This window comes from Piliocolobus tephrosceles, chromosome 19, assembly GCF_002776525.5.
Source record: "Piliocolobus tephrosceles isolate RC106 chromosome 19, ASM277652v3, whole genome shotgun sequence".
Classification (NCBI taxonomy): Eukaryota; Metazoa; Chordata; class Mammalia; order Primates; family Cercopithecidae; genus Piliocolobus; species Piliocolobus tephrosceles.
In genome coordinates, this window is record NC_045452.1 from 34,687,211 (window position 1) to 34,709,865 (window position 22,655).

The following is a 22,655-nucleotide window of genomic DNA, read 5'->3' on the forward strand; positions in this document are numbered from 1 at the left end:
CTTTCCTTTCCTTTCCTTTCCTTTCCTTTCCTTTCCTTTCCTTTCCTTTCCTTTCCTTTCCTTTCCTTTCCTTTCCTTTCCTTTCCTTTCCTTTCCTTTCCTTTCCTTTCCTTTCCTTTCCTTTCCATTTGGAGAGGGTCTTGCCTGGTCACCCAGGCTGGAGTGCAGTGGTGTGATCACAGCTTGCTGCAGCCTTGACCTCCCAGGCTCAAGCCATCTTCCCACCAAAGTAGCTGGGACTATGGGTGCATGCCACCATGTTCAGCTAAATTTTATTTTATTTTATTTTGTAGAGATGGGGTCTCACTGTGTTGCCTGGGCTGCTCTCGAACTCCCGGGCTCAAGTGATCCTCCCTCCTCGGCCTCCCATGGTGCTGAGATGGCAGGTACGTGCCGCCGCTTCTGGACCAACATGTCTTTTTTTAAGGGGACAAGGGGACACTATTCAGCCCAGGAAAGGGGTCGGCGCAAAGCCGTGAGAGCAGCCCGGGTTCCTCTGTGTGTCCGTGGGCTGTGGCGTCTTTCATTGTGGTTCTTTAGGAAGGAAGAGTCCACTGAGAATCCGCGTGGCTGGGTCTCTTCAGGACACAGCCCGAGCCCGCTGCACACACAGGAAGGTCCGGCGCTGGGCCTGAGGGTGGCCCAGCTCCCATCCAGGCACTGAGGCTGTTGCAGAAGGAGGGAGGCCTGCGTGGGGGATGCCTGGGCTTATTCCAGGAATGCGAAGCCTGGCCCCAAAAACCAAGGGCTGCCCTGATAGAGCCAGCTTGGTCCCTGGGGCATGAATGTGGGTCACACAGGAGAAAGGGTGTGGGCGTGTCCTGGGTGTGAGTGAGGTTTGCCTGGAGGGGGTGCTGTCCTCAGTAGAAGGGGGCGGTTGGCACACGTGGGTACCAGGGGAGCCTTTTGGGAACCAAGAAATCAGCTAAGAGGAGCACTGGCCAGTGTACCCCTCCCGCTGAGAGGCCCATATCTAGAAACTTCCATTACCAGGATGCCCTGTGTTGACAAGCATGTGAGGTCCAAGAGGACTCCTCAGAGGTGCCCCCCTCCACAGACCGCTGCTCATCCCTCCTCCCAGGCCAGCAGCCTTGCACAGGGGCTGTGCTCTCACCCTTACAACTGGGCGAGGGCGCCTGCAGGCTGGAGGGTCCCTGATCACACCCTGACGAGCATGCACTGGCCATGTCCTCGCCTTACAGACACCCTCCCCCTGTCCCCAGGGGCTGTCCGGCTCTGTCCAGCAGGCGGTGGAGGGGGCTTTGTGGTTTCCTGTGGTTTCACAGGATGCCTTTGAAGGCAGCAACTGCCCCTGACTCAGTGGGTCCTGCATCTCGCTCACAGCTGGGAGGGGCACTCGGAGCTGTCGCTGCGCTGTGAATACCTTCACACAGGTTCACAAGGGAGGGGGCCCGGCCGCTGCCGTCCTAGTCTCTCCTCTGCGTCTGACACGGCAGCTTGACCGTGTGGGCTCAGACAGCTGCGTGGACACACGGCCACCAGCAGACCTGCGTATCAGCTGCCACACAGAGCACAGGGGCCCAGGTGGCACAAGCTGTGCCCTGCTGGGGCTGTCCCTGGCTTTCCCCTCAGGAGCCATCAGGAGGCTCAGAGGCTCTCGTGCCCTGGAGGCCGCGGCCCTGGGTGCGTCTGCCCGATGGCTGCACAGCGGCTCGGCCTCAGCAATGTTAGTGCCCCCTGTGCCGACTCCCCTGTACCTTAGACTCCCCTGTACCTTTGGTTAATGGTGAGGTGGAAGCGTCTCCCCGTCTTTTTTAACTCTTTGTGCTCTGAAGGGTCTATGAAGGCCTTTGTCCACTTATTTATGGGGATGATCGTATTTTTCTTAATATTTGAATAAGCAAGTAATGGACATGGGTGGAATAAACTCTGGCAAACAGAGATTTGTGCGTCATTGCAGGTTTAAATTCAGCTACTTTCTGGTTAAAGGTTCCCTCAGGGTTTTTGTTCTGTCGCCTCTTCCCTGGGCCCTCCCAGCCTCCTGAGGAGGTGCTGACCTGGCTGGTCTCACTGGTGCCCTTGTCACTCTCCAGTGCTAGGGGTCCACTGAGACTACAGCCTTATCCTCTCCCACTGTCCTAAGGGTTCATCGATAAGGTGTCTTTTTGCTCTGTCTCCTCACCCAGGCCTTAAACCCTGAGTAGGATGAGTGATGTCCGAGTGACCCCAGAGCCCCTCTTGGGGTCCACGGAATTGCTGGTGCTTCAGAGCACACAGGGTGGCCCTCAGGCTCTCGGGGAAGCCTTCTGTGTGGGCACCTTCTCCACGGCCCACACACCAGGAGGCCAGCACGGTGCCTGGGGCTCTCAGGTCCCAACTGAACGGGATTTCTTCTTCTGCCCGACTCAGCTTTAGCTTGGACTGGCAGGGGACAGGCGTGGGCAGGTGGCCCAAAGCTCACCAGAGGCCGAGACCGCTCAGCTCTGCTCCCCTCCCTGGCTCAGCTTGGAGGCTCCTCCCCTGTGGGCAGGGCGTGGCTTCGGCTGCAGGAAGGGTATGGAGATGATCACATCTGCTTTCAAATCCTGCTGTCTCTTGGGTGTTTGGTCTCAGAATGAGAGACATTGTCCTGTCTGCCTTTAACAGGACAGTGGTCCCACACCCCAAATTTGGAGCAGGCAAAGGGGCTCAGGGGAAGAGCAGAAAGCACACACCAGCCCGTATTTCCTGACTCAAGAATTTATTGATTAGAGCAATTCTTTGTCACATTGGGTGCAAACAACACATTTGGAGAAGGGGGCTCCAGAAGGCCACAGTCCACCTGCTGAGGGATTTGTGGGTTGTCTCTTCCCAGAGAGGGAGGAGGGAAGTGTGATGTGCTCAAAATCCCCTTCAGGCAGCAACTATGTGGCTACTGATGGAGCTGGTGGATTCTAAGGACTCCAGGGGCTCCTGAGACTGGAGAATCCTGCTTGACAGCAAAGACGCAGTCAGTAGATGAGCGAGGATTGAGCACTCAGCAGCTGGACTTCTCGCCTGAGCAGAGGCCTCAGCAGGCCCGGCGGGAGCACACAGGGTGGCAGAGGAGGGACACGCAGGAGGCCGGGCGGCAGCAGCTGGGCTGGCAGGAGGAGGCGGGCGCACAGCAGGAGGAGACGGGCACGCAGCAGGTGGACCTGCACACGGGGCGGCAGACAAGGGACACAGAGGAGGAGGGTCTGCAGCAGGAGGTGGTGCAGCAAGTCGGCTGGCAGCTAGACTGCTGGCAGCATGAAGTGGAAGCCCTAGAGCACACAGGCACACAGCAGACGGACTTGCAGCAGACAGGCACACAGCAGGCCTGCTGGCATGGGGAGGAGGTGCAGCAAGCCGGCTGGCAGCTAGACTGCTGGCAGAATGAAGAGGAATCCTCAGAGCAGATGGGCACACAGCACACAGGCTTGCAGCACACAGGCACACAGCAGGCCTGCTGGCAGGAGGAAGAGGCACAGCAAGCTGGCTGGCAGCTAGATTGCTGGCAGCATGAAGAAGCAGCCCCATAGCAGACAGGCACACAGCAGACGGGCTTGCAGCAGACGGGCACACAGCAGGATTGCTGGCAGGGGGAGGAGGTGCAGCAAGCCGGCTGGCAGCTAGACTGCTGGCAGCATGAGGGTGTGCAGGAGCTGGTGCAGCCTGATTGGCAGGGGCTGGGCTCACAGGCCGCCTGGCAGCAGGGGCTGGACACACAGCTCACTGGGGTGCAGACCAGGGTCAGGCAGGGGGCCCGGGCGCAGCAGCTGGGGGCACAGCAGGGGGGCTCGCAGCAGCTTTCTGGGCAGTCGTCCACCTGCCAGGAGTCAGAGCAAGCGCTGGAGCAGACGGACATGGTGGACGCGGCCATGCTGGGGTGGGAGGAGATGAGCTGGGGGAGGTGTGAGTGAGTGACTGTGGGAGTGAGTGAACGAGTGAGTGAGCTGCTCAGGACTGTGGGGCTTTTAAATCCCTCCCTGGCGTGTGTTGTCCTGACAGGAGGCTTCAGAAGCTTCTCTTCCTTGTTGGTGTTTAGAGCTGGTGGCTGGAGATGCGTCATTCGTGCTGGTTTATCTCTTTGTTTTCCCCTCATTAAACTTGTGTGTATGTTGCAGGGCTCTGTTTCTTCATCGGTTTTTATTTTGGCCCCAGAAATGTGATGGAAAATATTTCAAGAAAGCTTTTGTTGAGTTGAGGTTTTAGAGATGAACGTTTCTCCAAAGGGAGCAATTCTGGTTCCACCTATCCTGTTTCTGGACTGATTAGATAAATTTTATTACTTTTAGCATCTTAAAACATAAACATGGAGAAAAATGTGCACTTCGTATGAAATAAAAATGGCACAGAGGATAAGAGGAAGCTGGCCAAGCATGGTGACTCATGCCTGTAATCCCAGCACTTTGGGAAGCTGAGGTGGGTGGATCGCGAGGTAGGAGTTTGAGACCAGCCTGGCCAGCATGGTGAAACCCTGTCTCTACTGAAAATACAAAAAATTAGTCAAGCATGGTGGAATGTGCCTGTAGTCCCAGCTACTCAGGAGGCTGAGGCGGGAGAATTGCTTGAACCCAGCAGGCGGAGGTTGCAGTGTGCTGAGATCACACCATTGCACTCCAGCCTGGGTGACAGAGTGAGACTCTTTCTCAAAAAAAAAAAAAAAAAGGAAGCTAAGTGGCCCTCCCTTCAATCCCTCACACGTTGTAAGGAGAATGCTCAGCGATTCAGAGATTCAGCATCTGGTGGATCCACACTTCATCTTTGTCTCTTCAGCTCTTCCATGCCATCCTGAAAGAGTCCTCTCTTTGTTTTATTTGAAGCTGCACTCTGTATTCTTTCAATTTTCATTTTGCCTTGGTAAAAGATCAAGTACTTTTTCATATATGGTGATTTTACGACATACATTTTAAGATTCCTTGCTTGTCTGAAAATATATCAACTTTATCCTCACATTTATAATGATAGTTTAGCTGGGTATAAAATTCTGGTTTTAAATTACTTTTCCTCAAAATGGTGAACAAATGTCACCATTTCTTTGTGATGTCCAGTGCTGCTGATGACAGTCTGATGCTGGTCATTTGTCGTTTTTTCGTTTCTCTCTCTCTTTCCTTAACTCTCTGGGAGCATTTGGGTTTCTTTTTATTATTCTAAAATGTCACATTTTTGTTTCTAGGCTTATGCATTATTTTACTTTCTGTGGTTAGAACTTATTGAGCCTTTCAATATAAAGACTCATCTCAGAAGTGTTTTTCCATTTTTAATAATAATTTCATCTTTCCTGGTCTCTCTTGTTATGACTTTTTATTTTCATCTAGTGATGAAAGAAATATATTACCTATTCACTCTGATGATGTTGTTTTGAGTTTTTAAATGTTTTTTCCTTGTTTCATTGGACATCAGATAAAGTCTACCCATTGGTGGCAGTTCATTCAGCTTTCTGAATAAAAGACTATTTTATTCCAGTGTATTAGTGTCCAATTTACTAAATTTTATTCCAGTAAATTAGTGTCCAATTTACTCCAATTTACTCCCTAACCTGTTTCTGTCTGTCTTTTCTACAAATATATGAAAGACCCTATTGAGCCTCTCTTTATTGTTAAATAATTTTGATTTCTTTTTTTTTAATAACTTGTTAAATATCCTTTCAGTGATTATTAGTACGGACGTGTGAGAACTGTGTGCTTAATCCACTTTCTGGGACTGAAGGACTTGGTGCTGATTTCAGGAGATGATAGGAAAGCCAGGAAGTCTAGGATGACATCGTATTAGTGGGTGCACTACAGACACACACAGTGTACATGTGGTCTTTTTATGTCAGCCACAACATGAGGTGCAACTTTGGAGCCCTGCACTCATTGGAGACATGACTTTTTGGATCATGGAACTTTCCATGGGGGGCCAGCAGGGCAGCTTCTGTGGACAGTCAAATGATCAAACCATTTCTTTTCTTTTCTTTTCTTTTTTTTTTTTTTGAGACAGAGTCTTGCTCTGTCACCCCAGCTGGAGTGCAGTGGTGCTATTTCAGCTCACTGCCAGCTCCGCCTCCCAGGTTCAAGCCATTCTCCTGCCTCAGCCTCCTGACTAGCTGGGACTACAGGCACATGCCACCACGCCCAGCTAATTTTTTGCATTTTTAGTAGAGACGGGGTTTCGCCATGTCAGCCAGGATGGTCTCCATCTCCTGACCTCGTGATCACGCCTGGGATTACAGGTGTGAGCCACCAAGCCCGGCCCAAACCATTTCTTAAATCAAGCAGACATTGTGGGGGATCTGAGTGAGCTGAGTGGCAGGGATTAAATGGCCCTGGTTGGAGGAGGGAGGTGCCAGGAGGGTACGTGAGTCTGCAGGGCAGGGTGGCCCACAGCTGGGTCTTCTGCAAGTGACACACATTTGGATTCTTCTTTTCTAAAATGTAGTCTTTTGTTTTATTTGACTCTCTTTTGTCGTGGCTGGCTGCCCAGCACAACGCTGGAGATGCGATGACTGCAGCCCGCTGGTCTTGTTTCCAAAGTTAACAGAAGTGCCTCCCTCTGCACTAAGCCAATGTTTGCTAGTTTATAGCACAGCCTTGGTCTGGCCCACGCAGTGTTTTCCTACTTTAGTTTATGGTGAATTTTGCCTCAGGCTTTTAAGGAAGGAATGAGTTTGTTCGTGTGTGTGTGTGTGTGTGTATGTGTGTGTGTGTGTGTATTAATCTACTGAGAGTTCCAGTGGCTTTTCTGCTTCTATTTTATGAGTATAATGATATCATTTGTAACTTGAGCTATCTAAGATAAACATTGCTTGATAATGGCTTATTAACCCTTTTTCCCCAGCTTTATTGCGATATAATTGACAAACAAGAATTATATAAATTCAAGATGTACAGCATGACGTCTTGATCACATATTGTGTGATGATTACCACAGTCAAGCTAATTAATATGTCCATCACTCCACATAGTTACCTTTATTTTGTGATGAGACATTTAAAATGGACTCTTAGAAGATTTCAGTGTTACTATGTTGCATTCTGTGTTACAGTCAACTGTCCTCATGCTGCACACGAGGTTTCCGGAACTGACTCATCTTGCACAGCCGAAGCTGTATCCTGTCATCAACGTGTCCCCGCTCCCTGCACCCCCAGCCCCTCGAACCCCCACTCTACTCTCTGCTTTGGTGAACTTGGCTTTTTTAGATTCCACGTATAAACGAGGTCTGCAGTATTTGTCTTTCTGTGACCTGGGTCACTTCACCTAGCATAGTGTCTGCAGGTTCATTCATGTTGCCACAGATGACAGGATCTCCCTCCTTTCTGTGGCTGAGTCATATTCCATCGTGCATATACACCACATTTTCTTTATCCACTCATCTGTTGATGGGCACTTAGGTTGCTTCCATATCTTGGCTGTTGTGAAGAGTGCTGCCGTTAGCATGGCAGTGCAGGTATCTGAGATCTGTCTTGTATAAATGCAGGTATAAAAAGTACAGGTATCTTTAATTTGTCTTGTATAAATACACAGAAGTGGGATTGCTCATCACATGGTAGTTCCATTTTTAATTTTTTGGGGAACTTCCGTACTACTTCCCGTAATGGCTATACATAGTGGCTTAGTTTGTTAATGTAGGCTCATAGAATCTCTTACATTATTTTTTTAAATGACATTGGTCTACAGTCCTATCTCTCTCACTGTTGCTCCTGATTTTGGCATCAGGGTGTCACCAGTCATACTAGAGCAATCCAGAGGACCTCTGGCTTCTTCTGATCTCTGGAATATTTCAAGTATCACAGAAAAGTCTTTATATTGAAGACTGATGGTATACACTTTTGAAACATCTGAGTCTATCTTCTGAAGAATGACCTTTTTCAATACCACTTCCATATTTTCCTGGATATCATTGTATTAAATGTTTTGTTTTGTTACTCAGTGTAGGTAATTTATATTTTTTAGAACACAGTACATTTCATTTATATTTCCAAATTTTATGATAAATATAGCCATACTATTTTCTTATACTGAAAAAGGAAAATCTCTAAATCTGTGAGCATACTTCTTTTTCCATCTTTCATGTCTGCTTATTTTTATTAGACTTTATTTTCATTTTATTTAGATTTTCGTTGATGGACGTCTGTGGATTTTTGTGGACGTTTGAAAAGAGGGGGTCATGTTTCTTCTTGTTGGAGATTGCTTAGTAAAAGTTTCAGAAAGCATCGTGGGTGGTAAACTATCCAGATCCCTGTTGTTTAAGAACAGCCTTCCCGCTGACGCTTGCCACAGCAGAGTCTACGTGCGGAATTTCTTCCCTCCACCTTGGTAAGGCTGGGCCACCAATGGGTCTCATATTTGCATAACTTTGATCTTCTTGTGAAGCCTTTCCTTTGTCTAGAACCTGGCACTATTGTCTCCTTCTTGTACCTCATTCATTTCACCAGACCCCTCCCCCAACGCTGTTATCAGCTGTGTCCATCCCCTCGGTCCCATCTTCATTTAGTTGAAGGAACTTTTATTCCCATGTGTGTTTGTTCTTCCATTCTTGGATTTTCTCCCCACTGTGATCCTGGTGAGGATCGCAGACCCTGGGTCTCCTGGGATCTTCCCACTCAGATCTCAGGCTCTTCTTGGCTTTATCTCTGTCCTTCTGCTTTGGGTTTGGGTCAATCCTTGCCTGAACTGGGGTCACTGTATCAGCAATTCTGCTTTCAGGGTCTATTATGCAGACCATCACTGAGTTTCATGTGTGTTTAGAGTGTCGCACTTTCAGTCTCCTGGAACTTGGGGTGTTTTCCTTCCTCCTCTTCCTCCTCCTTTTTGGTAGCACCCTGTTCTTGTTTCATGGAGTGACAGCCTCTTTGTTTCCTCGCATCTGCATCATCGTTTGTTCTGACTTTGCTTCTCTGTCATGCTGTGATTTCCTCACATGTCTGAGGACCCTTACTTGTTGTTCACATTTTTAAGTGAGGGTCGAGATTGTTTGGCATTCATTGCTGAAAGGTTTTCTGCACATAGATACACATATTCTGCACCCAGAGCTGATGCTGGGGCTCTGATGAGGGGGGCCTTGTTCATCGCTGATTGGACATGGGGGCTCCAGTTTATCTTGGCATCCAGAGCTTCCTGGGGTGTGGCCTCTTCCTCTCCAGCTTGGGACCTAGGCTGGGAGTCTCCTGGGCCAGCCCCACCCTTCCTGGTTCTCCTGCTGGTTGCAGGGCAAGGAATGGCTCTTCTTCAGAACTTGACCCATCAGTTAAAGACCACTGAGTGCCCACAGTCATCCTCATATATGGTCCCTTTGCTAGGGTCTCCAGGAAAACTCATTTGTCTTCAGAGTCCTTCTTCTGCCTTTCTTTCTGTTGGATTTAAAGTCAATAGAACCTGATCTTTTGGGCTTGCCTTTCCCAGAAAATCCTTACTGACCTGGTCTATGGATGGCATGCCTCCGTTTTCTACCACTGCTCTGGCACCATTCATTTTTATTTGGATGAAGGGTAGGTGGAGGCATTGGCCAGTGGCCATCCCAAACGGAAGGCTGAGGCTATTTGTTTTTAACACATTGACTGAGAGAAAATTCACAAGCCATGGAGTTCACCCACTGCAGGTGCACAGTCCATTGGTTTTTAGTAAATTCCCAGGGTTTCTCAGCCATCACCAACATGTAGTTTTATAACATTCCCACTCCAAAAACCATACCCATAAGTAGTCTCTCCTCATGAGCCCCTCCCCAGCCTTGGTCACCCACTCATCTTCTTCCTTTCTCTGTGGATTTGCCTGTTCTGAGTCTTTCATACAGATAGAATCCCACTACATGTGGCCTCTCGCTGAGCATCATGCTTTCAAGGCTCATGCATGTTGTAGCCTGTGTCAGTATTTGATCCGTTTTCATGGCTGAATAATATTCCCCATGGGAATGGGCTGCGTTTTGCTTGTGTGGATAGGCTGTGTTTTGCTTGTCCGTTCATCCTCTGATGGACATTTGGGCTCTTTCCACTTCCTGGCTACTGTCAGTGGTGCTGCGTACATGGGCACACAAATCTGTGTGTGGATGTTTGTTTCATTCCTCTGAGGTAGATGCCTAGAACTAGACTGACAGGGTCACAGGGTCACACGGTGAGTGACATTTTGAGGATCTGTTTTCCAAGGTGCCTTCACTGGGGGTTGAAGCTCTGATGAGGCAGGAGAACATCGAATGGGGACCCAGAGCAGGGGTGAGAGCTGAGATCCCCGACCAGGAGGTGTCCTCCCTGGGAATGGCCAGACAGGCTGGGTCCTTCTGGTGCCTCGGACAAGGGCAGGTGGGGGACAATGACAAATGTGGAGGAGGTCAGAGAGCCAGCCCTGGGCCCTCCTTCTGGCTCTCTGTTCTCACCTGAGGCCATCAGTGGGCACAGTGAGGTGGGGCTCAGACACGCATGTGTGGGGAGCTCCTCCCCAGGATGGCCCTGCAGCCCTAGGATGAAGTCTTGGCCCCCGCCAGCTACCCCAAAAACCAGGGCAGGAAGCAAATATCTTTGTCCCTGGAGGCCCTATTTGTCCTTTCATGGGGACCTGGCTTTGCTTCCAAGGAGGTGGACAAGGCTTTGTCAGTTTGGCCTCCAGCCCTGAGAACGGCTGCTGCTGGGTGGTCTGTCCTGGGTGGTCTGCCTCGAGGGGAGTGAGGGAGGTGGCTGTGCTGACCCCAGTGAACGCTGTCAGGTGGGACTCCGGGAAGTCCCGGTGCTGGGGCGGGAGGCCTCTGGCATTGACATGAAAGGGTGATTTTCTGGAGCTGGACCTGGTCTCTCGAATGTGCACAGCGACCTGGTGGAAAGAGTGTGGCGGCTCGTACCACTCGCCCAACGTGGCATCTGGGACGGAGGGTGGCAGACAGAGCTAAGGGCTATTTTGGAGAGACCTGGGAGGTTGGGGGTGTGGGGACAGGGTCCTCGGGGTCAGAGTTCAGGACCACGGGACCAGGAGGGAGCCAGGACCCTGAATCTCTAGGCGAGGCCGCATGGGGTAGGGGGCTGCAGGCTTGGTTAGTGGGTGCCATGGTCCCTGCCCATCTGTGCTCTCGCCAGCGATGCCTGAGCAATGGGTATTCAAGAACCCCATGAAGAAGCCCAGGCTGCTGGGCTCAAGTCCTGGGGGAGGGGTGGTCCCATGTCTTACTGTGGAGGAGACGAGGGATGCAGGGACGGGCACTGTGGTCCATAGCTGGTCTCCCCAGGGGTAACAACAGGGGTGAGGCTGCTGGGTGGAGCCAGGCCCCGGGTGGGCTACCCCAGTCCTGGGGGACAGCCATGGAGCTGGGGAGGGTGAATGTGGCTCAGGGGCCCAGAGCTGCTGCCAGGGTCCACTTTGTCCCAAAACTCCTGGCCTTGGTTCCAAAGGCAACTTCCCTAAGATGGGCTGGAAGGCCACGTGCTGGGGCTGGGGGCCCACAGGGCTAAGAGGGAACTTGGCCTTCAGGGTTCACAGAGGCCAGCACCAGGCGCATTGCTTCCTGCCTCATCCCATGCCCCTCGGGGGTCCACAGACAGGACAGAGGCTGGTGTGAGACAGAGGTAGCTTTATTAGAACTCAGAGGGGCACTGCCCAGGGTGGAACCAGGCCCGCTGGGGTCAGTTCTGCGGAACTTGGGTCTGGGGGAGCAGCCGGGGTCCCCCATGCAGCCAGCATGTGGGAAGGACTGGGGGAGCATCCTCGTCCCTAAGACAAAGGGCCTGCCCCATATTCTGAGGGTGTCAATGCCAGAGAGGGAGGAGCTGGCTGGGCCCGCTGGGAGGTCAGCCCCAGGTGGGAAGGGACTCTGGATGACATTCAGCGCCGTCAGCAGCTGGACTTCTGGCCAGAGCAGAGGCTGTAGCAGGCCGGGCGGAAGCACACAGGGCGGCAGAGGAGGGACACGCAGGAGGCTGGGCGGCAGCAACTGGCCTGGCAGGCGGAGGCGGGGGCACAGCAGGAGGAGACGGGCACGCAGCTGGTGGACCTGCACACGGGGCGGCAGAGGAGGGACACAGAGGAGGAGGGTCTGCAGCAGGAGGTGGTGCAGCAAGCCGGCTGGCAGCTAGACTGCTGGCAGCATGAAGTGGAAGCCCCAGAGCAGACAGGCACACAGCAGACGGACTTGCAGCAGACAGGCTTGGAGCAGACGGGCACACAGGAGGACTGCTGACACGGGGAGGAGGTGCAGCAAGCTGTTTGGCAGCTAGACTGCTGGCAGCATGAGGAGGAATCCTCAGAGCAGGTGGGCACACAGCAGACAGGCTTGCAGCACACAGGCTTGCAGCAGACGGGCACACAGCAGGCCTGCTGGCAGGGGGAGGAGGTGCAGCAAGCCGGCTGGCAGCTAGACTGCTGGCAGCACGAGGACGTGCAGGAGCTGGTGCAGCCTGATTGGCAGGGGCTGAGCTCACAGGCCGCCTGGCAGCAGGGGCTGGACACACAGCTTACTGGGATACAGACCAGGGTCAGGCAGGGGGCCGGGGCGCAGCAGCTGGGGGCGCAGCAGGGGGGCTCGCAGCAGCTTTCTGGGCAGTCGTCCACCTGCCAGGAGTCGGTGCAGGTGCTGGAGCAGACGGACATGGTGGACGCGGCCATGCTGGGGTGGGAGGAGGTGAGCTGGGGGAGGTGTGAGGGAGTGACTGTGGGAGTGAGCCTGTGTCTGAGCCTGTCGGCTGCTGGGGCTTTTATATGCCCAGGGCCTGTGTTTTCCTAGCGGGAGACTCGGCATCGCCCTCCCCTTCCGTGTTGGTGTTTGGAGCCGGAAGGACCCTCATTATTTCTGCTTCCCTTGCCATGCCTTGTCCTCGCTCTGCTCCTAACACTGGGCTGGTCCTGGGCAGGGCCTGGAACCCTGGCTGAGCCTGTCCCCGGAAACACCAGGAGGGAGGGTGCGGCCTCCCTGGGGCTGACCTGGTCACTTCCACCTGGCAGGTCCCGTGACTGTGCCCGGTGTGGGGCCCGGGGGATGCTCAGCCTCTGTCTGCAGGGACCTCACGGGGTGGGCTGGTGTGGCTGCAATCGGGAGAGCTAGGATGAGGTGCCTGTGTTGGGAAAATGTGCTTGAGGGCAGTGCTTCCTGGCGGGCTCCGGGATTTTCTGAGATCCTGACGTCTACCAAGGGCAGGAGGAGAGGGAGGACCTCCCCTCCCCCGAGAAGGAAACGGAACGTTCCAGCTAGGCCTCTGCACAGTCAGCTCATTAGGAGGCCAAGGCTTGGGGACTGGCCTTTGGGTGTGGACTGCTGTCCCCTGGAACCGTGGTCAGGTGTCCTGAGAGGGGCGGGTGCAGGTCAGGGTCTCAGGGTGGGGAGGTGCCTCCACCTTGGAGAGGCAGGTGTGGAGTGAGGGTTGTGTGGTGAGTGGAGGACACTCGGGGTTGGCAAAGCTGTCCTATGCTCAGGAGGTCACCAGGCAGGGCTGGCCCTAACCCTGGGGCGGAGACCGTCACAGGCGAGCTCCTCTGTCCCAGGGTCCGAGCCCAGTACAGCCTGACTGGTTCTGACCGGGAACTACCAACATCTCCCAATGTCCTTCCAGCCTCTTCTGGATGAGAAAAGAGTCCGATGGGGACACAGTCAGTCGCACTGCCTAGACTCCTGGGAGCTTTACTGAAGACAAGAGGCTTACTCTGTGTTTGCACCTTGGCCGAAGCCACATGCCAAGAAATTGAAATGTGGTGTGAATTTGTGGTATCTGTAGGTGACATGATTGTACACCTAGGATCAGAGTGACTGCTCCAGGCCACGCTCACCGAAGGGCTAGATGAGAGACAAAGTCACTGCACCCAGCAGCCCCTACCTGTACCCCTGCCACGACAGTGAGAAAATACAATGGGAAAGGAAGCCCATCAGCCTGGCAGACCCAAGTATAAAATGCCCAGTGGGGGGCTGGGCGCCGTGGCTCACGCCTGTAATCCCAGCACTTTGGGAGGCCGAGGCGGGCGGACCACGAGGTCAGGAGATCGAGCCCATCCTGGCTAACTCGGTGAAACCCCGTCTCTACTAAAAATGCAAAAAATTAGCCAGGCGTAGTGGCGGCGCCTGTAGTCCCAGCTACTTGGGAGGCTGAGGCAGGAGAATGGCGGGAGCCCAGGAGGTGGAGCTTGTAGTGAGCCGAGATCGCGCCGCTGCACTCCAGCCTGGGCGACTGAGCAAGACTCTGTCTCAAAAAAAAAAAAAGCCCAGTGGGAATGTTAAAAGGTCAGATGTGAATGAAAGCGTAAACCTTGACCGGAGCACCTACAACGTATGTCCCCTGGAATCCCGGCATGGCTGGGCACTGGAGACTGGTCCACATACCTCAGCTCAGCTCAGCATCCACGACGTTCCCATCACAGCCCCAAAGGAATCGTTGGGTATACAAATAAAGATATGAACGGCCAGAAAGTACTTGCAATCTCCATGACAGATGGAAGATGAATGTGAAAAATTTAAAGTCCTTACCACTAAAACAGAATAAGATACAAAAGAATTGAATACAAGATTAAATATTTTGAATTTCCAATAAGCCTTAATGAGATGAACAGCTAGTTGATCTCATTAATAACTAAAGTTTCTCAGATTTAAACACACACCTCCCGCCTGTAAGAGCAAACAAGATTTAAAATGCTGATAGTAGCCAGTACTGCAGCACTCAGGGGCTGCATGCTTAGAAACCCTTGGTAGGTGTAATTTTATTTAAACTGTGATCAACCATAATATAAAATTTACCATTTTACCCATTTTCAAGTGTGCCATTCAGTGACATTTAGTACAGCCACAATGTTGTACAACCATCCCCACTACCTGGTTCCAGAACACTATCTTCGCTTCAGAAGGAACCCCCATAGTATGAAGCAGCCACGCCCAGCCCCTGGCAACCACTGCTATTCTGCTTTATTCCGACCACTGCTGTTCTGCTTGTCTCTATGTGGATTTGCCTGTTTTGCACATTTCGTATAGATTGAGTCATAGAATATGTGGTCACTGTGTCTAGCTTCGTTCACTGAGGATGTTTTCAAGGTACAGCCGTGTTGGGGTATGTTTCAGAATGCCATTCCTTTTTATGGCTGAATCATAGTCCGTCATAATGACACCACATTTCATTCATCCGTTCATCTGCTGATGGACTTTTGGGTTCTTTTCAACTTTTGGCTGCTGTGAATAGTGCTTCTATAAACATTCTTTTTTTTTTTTTTTTTTGAGGCGGAGTCTCGCTCTGTCGCCCGGGCTGGAGTGCAGTGGCCGGATCTCTGCTCACTGCAAGCTCCGCCTCCCGGGTTCACGCCATTCTCCTGCCTCAGCCTCCCGAGTAGCTGGGACTACAGGCACCCGCCACCTCGCCCGGCTAGTTTTTTTGTATTTTTTAGTGGAGACGGGGTTTCACCATGTTAGCCAGGATGGTCTCGATCTCCTGACCTTGTGATCCGCCCGTCTTGGCCTCCCAAAGTGCTGGGATTACAGGCTTGAGCCACTGCGCCCGGCCTTTTTTTTTTTTTTTTTTGTTTTTGAGACAGAGTCTCCTTCTGTCACCCAGGCTGGAGTGCAGTGGCACCATCTCAGCTCACTGCCACCTCCACCTCCCGGGTTCAAGCGATTCTCCTGCCTCAGCCTCCCAAGTAGCTGGGATTACAGGTGTGTACCACCATACCTGGCTAATTTTTTATATTTTTGGTAGAGGTGGGGTTTCACCATGTTGGCCAGGCTGGTCTTGAACTCCTGACCTCAAGTGATTCTCCCACCTCGGCCTCCCGAAGTGCTGGGATTACAAACGTGAGCCACCATGCCTGGCCCTATAAACATTCTTGTACACGTTTTTGTTTGTACACCTCTTTTTAATTTTGTTGGGTATATACCTAGGAGCGGGAACTGATGAGTTGTATAGAATTCCATGTTTACATTTTGAGTACCTGTCAGACTATTTTTCACAGCATTTGTACCATTTTATATTCTCACTAGCAATATATAAGCATTCCAGTTTCTCTTTGTCCTCGTCAACATCTGCTACCTTCTATTTGTTGGTGTATGTGTGTGTTAAATTATAACCACCTTAGTGGGTGTGAAGTATCAATAGCATGTCATTGTGCTGTGGATTTACATTTCCCTAATGACCAATAATTTTGGGCTTATTTTCCTGCGTGTATTGGCCATTGGCATATCTTCCTTGGAGAAATGTCTATTTAAAGGACTTTGCCTATTAAATTGGGTTGACTTTTTGTTATTGATTTGTAAGAGTTCTTTATATATTCTGGATGTTAGCTCCTTATCAGAATTGTGATTTACAAGCGTGTTCTCCCCTTGTATGGGTTGTTTTCCTTTCTTCGTAGTGTTCTTTGAGGCACAAAACTTTTTATTTTTGATGACATCCAATTTATCTATTTTTCCTTTTGTTGCTTGTGCTTCTGGTGTTGTATCTAAAAAACCGTTGCGCAATATAAGGTCATGCATATTTACTCTTATGTTTCCTTCTAGGAGTTTTATGGCTTTATCTCATATATAGGGCTTTGATCCATCTTTAGTATTTTGTTGGTGTGAGATATAGTGCAGCTGTATGATTTCGTGTGTAGATATCCAGTTGTCCCAGCACCATTAAAACAATTAGAGAGAGGGTGTTGCTCTTTTGCCCAGGCTGGAGTACAGTGGCACAGTCATAACTCACTGCAGCCTCAAACTCCTGGACTCAAGTGATCCTCCCGCCTTAGTTTCCCAGGTGGCTGGGACTACAGGTGCACACCACCATACTTCGCTAATTTAAAAAAATTTTTTTTAGGGACCAGGGTCTTGCTATGTTACCCAGGCTGGTCTCGAACTCTTGGCCTCAAACAATCCTCTCATCTCAACCTCCCAAGTAGTTGGGATTACAGGCATAAGCCATCATTTTATAACATTTATGTACCTAACATCAGTTATAAACATTTATGTACCTAACATCAGACCCCCAAAATATATCAAGCGTAAATGGACAGAATTGAAAACAGAAATAGGCAATTGCAGCTCAACAATAATATTTGAAGACTTCAATAAGTCACTTCCACTGATTAAAAAAAAAATTTTTAAATAGAACTAGATCAAAAATCAATAAAAAAGAGAGAGAACTTGAAGAACACTGTAAACAAGCTAGATCTAATATGGCCATATATAAAACACTCAACCCAACAACAGCAGAATACACATTCTTCCCGAATACACATTCTTCTCAAATACACATTCTTCTCAGTTCTCCAGATTAGACCATATGTGAGTCCAAAAAACAAGTCTCAATAAATTTAAAACTATTGAAATCATATAATGTATCTTCTCTGACCACAATGGAAACTAGAAATCAATAACAAAAGGAAAACTGGAACATTCACAAATATGTGGCAATTAAACAACACACACTGAAACAACCACTTGATCAAAGAAGAAATCAAAAGAGAAGTTAGAAAATACTTTGGGATAAATGACAGTGATAATATAACAAACCAAAACTTATGGGATATGGCAAAACAGCTTATGGAAGGAAATTTATAGCTATAAATGCTTATGTTAAAAAACAAGAACGATCTCAATTCAGTAATCTAACTTCACACCTTAAGGAACCAGGAAAAGGAAGAGCAAACTAAACCCAAACCTAGAAGAAGGAAGAAAATAAAGATTATATGTAGAATAAAGGGAACAAATAAAGAAATTGAGAATAGAAAAACAATAGAACCAATGAAGCCTAAAATTAGTTTTTTGAAAGCAACAATAAACTTTACAAACCTTTAACTAGACTAAGAAAAAAGAGAAGGCTCTAATTATTAAAATCAGAAATGAAAACAGGAACATCACTACCGACCTATATAAATAAAGAAGACTATAAGAGAATATGTGAACAATTGAACACTTACACATAATATCAATAAAATTTATTCCATTTAAGCATGCTTAGTGATATTACATACATTCGTAATGTAGATAACCTAGATGTAATGGATAAATTCCTATTAACATACAAACTACCAAAACTGATACCTTTATTAGTGTTCTTTATTTGTTTTCTTCTTTTTCTTTTTGAGATGGAGTCCCACACTGTTGCCCGGGCTGGAGTGCAGTGGCACGATCTCGGCTCACTGCAACCTCTGCCTGTAGGTTCAACTGATTCTCCTGCCTCAGCCTCCAAAGTAGCTGGGATTACAGGTGCCCACCATCACACTTGGCTACTTTTTTTTTGTATTTTTAGTAGAGATGGAGTTTCACTATTTTGGCCAGGCTGGTCTCGAACCCCTGACCTTGCAACCTGCCTGCCTCAGCCTCCCAAAGTGCTGAGATTACAGGCATGATCCACTGTGCCCAGCCAGTTCTTTCTTCCTTTCTTTTTCTTTCTTTCTTTCTTTTTTTTCTTTTTCTCTTCCCCTTCCTTCCTTCCTTCCTTCCTTCCTTCCTTCCTTCCTTCCTTCCTTCCTTCCTTCCTTCCTTTTCTCTCTCTCTCTCTCTCTCCTTCCGAGATGGAGTCTCGCTCTGTCGCCCAGGCTGGAGTGCAGTGGCCGGATCTCGGCTCACTGCAAAGCTCCGCCTTACGGGTTCACACCATTCTCCTGCCTCAGCCTCCCAAGTAGCTGGGACTACAGGCATCCGCCACCTCGCCCGGCATTTTTTAGTAGAGACAGGGTTTCACTGTGTTAGCCAGGATGGTCTCAATCTCCTGACCTCATGATCCACCCATCTCAGCCTCCCAAAGTGCTGGGATTACAGGCTTGAACCACTGTGCCCAGCCGGCTCTTTATTTCTTAATATGGCTTCAAGTTACTGTCTAGTACCCTTTGATTTTATCCTGAGCTGTCATTTTTTGTAGGGCAGGCCCACTGGCAATGAACTCTCTCAATATTTATTTATTCGGAAGTGTCCTAATTTCTCCTTTAGTTTCAAAGAATCATTTCATTGGACATAGACTTCTTGGTGGACAGTTTTTTTCTCTTTCAGCACTTTAAGTACATCATCCCATTGCCTTCTGTTCTTTATGAGAAATTGGCTGTTAATCTCTCTTCCTGCTCTCAAGATTCTCTTTTTGTCTTTGGCTTTCAATAATTTAATTTGGTATTTCTGTGTGGATCTTTCTGAGTTTATTCTACTTGAAGCTCATGGAGCTTCTTGAATGTGTAGATGCCTAAGTTTCATCGTATTTGGGAAGTTTTTGGCCATTATTACTTCAAATATTTAAAAAATTATTGTAGCAAAATACACATGAAATTTATCCCATTTTAAGTGTACCATTCAGTGATATCAAACACATTCATAATGCAGTGCAGTCAGCACCACCATCTGTCCTCATACCTTTCATCTTGGAAAACTGAAACTCTGTCCCCATCAAACACTGACTCCACATTCCTCCTCCCCCGGAGCCCCTGGCAACCACCATTTTACTTTGCCTCTACCATTTTTCTTCAAATATTTTTGAGTGCTCCATTCTCTCTCTGCTCTTCTTCTGACCCTGCTGTTAAGTGTGCTGTTGGTATGTTTGATGTTGTCCTACAGGCCAGTTAAACTCTTCATTTTTTAAATTCTTTTGTTTTTGTTTGTTTTGAGATGGAGTCTCACTCTGTCATTCAGGCTGGAGTGCAGTGGCATGATCTTGGCTCACTGCAACCTCCGCTTCCCTAATTCAAGTGATTCTCCTGCCTCAGGCTCCCGAGTAGCTGAGATGACAGGCATGAGCCACCACGCCCAGCTATTAATTTATTTTATTTTTCTGTTTGCTGTTCTCAAACTCCCAACCTCAAACAATCTGCCTTCCTCAGCCGCCCAAAGTGCTGGGATTACAGGTGTGAGCCATCATGCTGGGCCTCTTTTGGCTTTTATGCCCTTCAGACTGGAGTATTTCACATGACTTGGTCTCTAATTTTTCCTTCTGTCTGCTCAAATCTGCTGTGGAACTTCTCTAGCAAAATTTTCATATCAGTTATACTTTTCAACTCCAGAAGTTCTTTTTGATTCCTCTTTATAATCTCTCTCTTTATTGATATTCTCTCTTGGTTGAGATGTTGTTTTCTTCTCTTTGTTCTTTTGCCATGGTTTCCTTTAGCTCCTTGAGTATATTTAAGAGAGTTAATGGAAAGACTTTGTCTAGTAAATTCAATCCTGGGCTGCTTCAAGGACATTTTTTACTAATTGGCTTTTTTTTTTTTTTTTTTTCCCTGTGGGTGAACGGTGCATTCTTGCTTCTTTGCATGCCTCATAATTTTTGTTGAAAACTCGACATTTAGAATATTATAATTTGATAATTCTGGATGGCAGATTCTCTCTCTTCCCTGTGGTTTGCTGTTGCTGGTTGCATGACTAGTAATTTTTTGTTTTGTTTTTAAGTGACTTTCCTAAACTATTTGAGTAATGACTATACTCTTTGTCATGAAGGGGGTCACTATTCCATTTGCTTAGTGCTCAGATAGTAATTTGACAGAGTTTCTTAAACACCTGGAGTCAAAAGATGTCTTTTTCCCAGTCTTTGTAGCTGGGCTCTGTGTGTTGGTTCACACCCTCAGTGCTCACCTGGGCGGTTTGCGACTCTGCCTTCTCCTTCACTTCCTGCTTACTCAGAGCCTGCAGTTCAGCCAGAGGTGAGCACTGAGAGCTTCTCAGGTCTTTTCTGTGCCCCATGATGGGCATGGATGGGGGCCTTGTAGACTCCCAAGAATATGTGGAATCTTCCGACGACCTTATTCCCCAAAGTGTCTAATTTCTCAGCTCTTCCTCCCAGGTTTTTTGGGGTGTCCATTGTGTTCCCAACAGATATCCTTTGCCCAGGTGGCAGTGACTGGTTCATTTACCTTTAAATGTTCTGACCAAGCCTCTGTGTAGCTGCTTCTCTGGCTGGAGGGAATCTGAGTTGGTAAAAGAAGGCAAGCCCTGTGTGTTAGTCCTTCTGGAAGCCGTCACTACTGTGCTTCTCTCCTGCCTTGTTCTGTTAGATCTTTGGAGAAAAAATTATTTACCTTCACATTTAACTTCCCCAGTGCTTGTTCCCCCTCTGCCTACCACAGGATGCCCCTACCCCCAGAACATGACTGGAAAGCCCCTCATCAAGGTCTCCAAGAACTCCCATTCCTAAATCCTGAGTTAGTTTCTATCACTGCGAGTGTGCGTACTACGGACCCTGAAGCCCTAGGTCACTCTTCATACCACTCAGGAAGCCTGTGCAAGATGCTCCTGACCCCCTCGACAGCCCTGTGGCCCCCACTTTCCCTGCACCCATCCCTGTGCAGCCTGTCTCTTCTAGCACAGTTGCCTGGCCTGCGCTCCATCCCCACCTTCCCCGTCTGGAAGCAAGCCATGCCTCCTGTGGTGGGACCAGTGAGAATTCCCATTAGGAGCCAGGCACTGGGGACAACAGGATGCCTAAACAGGAACCATTTGGTGGGTGTCTGAGGTCTCTGGGCAGCGTTGTTCAGCGGGTGAAGGGGTCCACATGAGCAGAATTTCCCCCAGGGCCGTGTCTCTGTCCAAATGTCCATCCTTGCAGTTTATGGACAGGGAGTGCCTGCCCCAGCCAAGCGCCACTGGGGTCTTTAACGTACAGGTGGCCTCACTGCCACCCTCACTCCTGCCTCAAGGGCCAAAGCCAGAGCCCCCTATTATGTGCTGACTTGTGATTCCCCTGAATTCACATGTTGAAGTCCTAAGTTAAAAATAGGTCCTATGGATGGGCCCTAATCCAATGACTGGTGTCCTCGTGAGAAGAGGAGATGAGGGCAGAGACACACCCAGAGGGACAGCCCCATGAGGACACAGGGAGGAGACTGTGTCTTCAAGCCCAGGAGAGAGGCTTCGGGAACCAGCCCTGCCACACCTGGGCCTCGATTTCCAGCCCCAGGACTGTGAGGGACCCCATGTGTGTGGCTCGAGCCCCCAGCCTGTGGACTTTGTCACAGCAGCCTGAGCTGACATATGCAGCCCCCTCGGGTGTGAGGGTCCTTTGTGCCCATAGAGTACGGCTGAGGCCCCCAAACCCGACTGTGTTCTCCTAAGGCAAGAAGAGTGGGCAGCATTGCAGGCCCGGGTCACGGGGCAGGGGGCGCGGGTGAGGACTGGAGGCGACAGTGTGGCTCTGGCCGTCTGCCTGTCTCCTGTGGCAGGAGCTAAGAACCTGCCCCCAGGAGGCCTCCTTCCTGCTCTCTGGTCTGGACACATTCCCACACGGTCCTGGGACTCCTCTGTCGTCGGCACCCTGAGACCTTCCTGTTCCCACCAGCCGTCCGCCCACCCAGCCCAGCACAGGGAGCTCTGGAGGCCACGTCTCTGTTCTCTGCTCTGCATCCCAGCGGCAAGCCCAGGGTTGGAGCAGGGGCCGTCCTGAGCATCTGTGAGTGTGTGCAGGAGGCCAGGATGCCCAAGCTGTCCCTGACTGGAACTCCCTGAGCACAGGGACAGCTGGAGCCCAAGTCTGGCCCCATGTCCCACCTCTCAGCACAACTGGAGCCTGCCAGCCCCTGGGACAACCCCAACCCTTGCCATGGGAAGGAGCTGCTTCTACCCACGGTGAGTGGGGCGTTGGCCCGAGCCATGTGGTGTCCGTGGGACTCAGTGAGCAAAGCTTTTGGGCCCCACAGGACCTGGGAGGGGAGCCGGACAGCAGAACGTGCCACAAGGTGGACAGGAGCTTCCAGGTGTCACCCAAGAGCCCCCCACGGCCTCCCAGCTGGGGATGTAAAGAGATCCACGGGGCCCAGCCCCCCAGAGCCAGGCCCGGCCCCACTCTGCGCCATCCCGCCCTGGGTGTGGATTGTCAGCACAGA

The 22,655-nt window shown here is 50.0% G+C and overlaps 2 protein-coding genes across 3 annotated transcripts; both read right to left on the reverse strand.

Moving 5' to 3' along the window:
- Positions 1-2,690: 2,690 nt before the first annotated feature.
- Positions 2,691-3,882, reverse strand: LOC111526838 (keratin-associated protein 10-3). 2 transcript variants are annotated; one of them, XM_023192825.2, is made up of 2 exons: positions 3,509-3,882; positions 2,691-3,301 (listed from the first exon to the last, which is right to left on the reverse strand). In XM_023192825.2, the coding sequence occupies exons 1-2, from the start codon at positions 3,842-3,844 to the stop codon at positions 3,011-3,013; spliced, it is 627 nt and encodes a 208-aa protein (XP_023048593.2). In that variant the 5' UTR covers positions 3,845-3,882; the 3' UTR covers positions 2,691-3,010. The 2 variants fall into 2 exon arrangements, with proteins under 2 accessions (XP_023048593.2, XP_023048584.2); XM_023192816.2 differs by having other exon boundaries at positions 2,691-3,427; positions 3,524-3,844.
- A 7,871-nt stretch (positions 3,883-11,753) lies between these two features.
- LOC111526857 (keratin-associated protein 10-3-like) lies at positions 11,754-12,524 on the reverse strand. The gene is made up of 2 exons (XM_023192855.2): positions 12,180-12,524; positions 11,754-12,065 (listed from the first exon to the last, which is right to left on the reverse strand). Exons 1-2 carry the CDS (start codon positions 12,522-12,524, stop codon positions 11,754-11,756), a joined length of 657 nt encoding a protein of 218 aa, XP_023048623.1.
- Between the last annotated feature and the right edge of the window lie 10,131 nt (positions 12,525-22,655).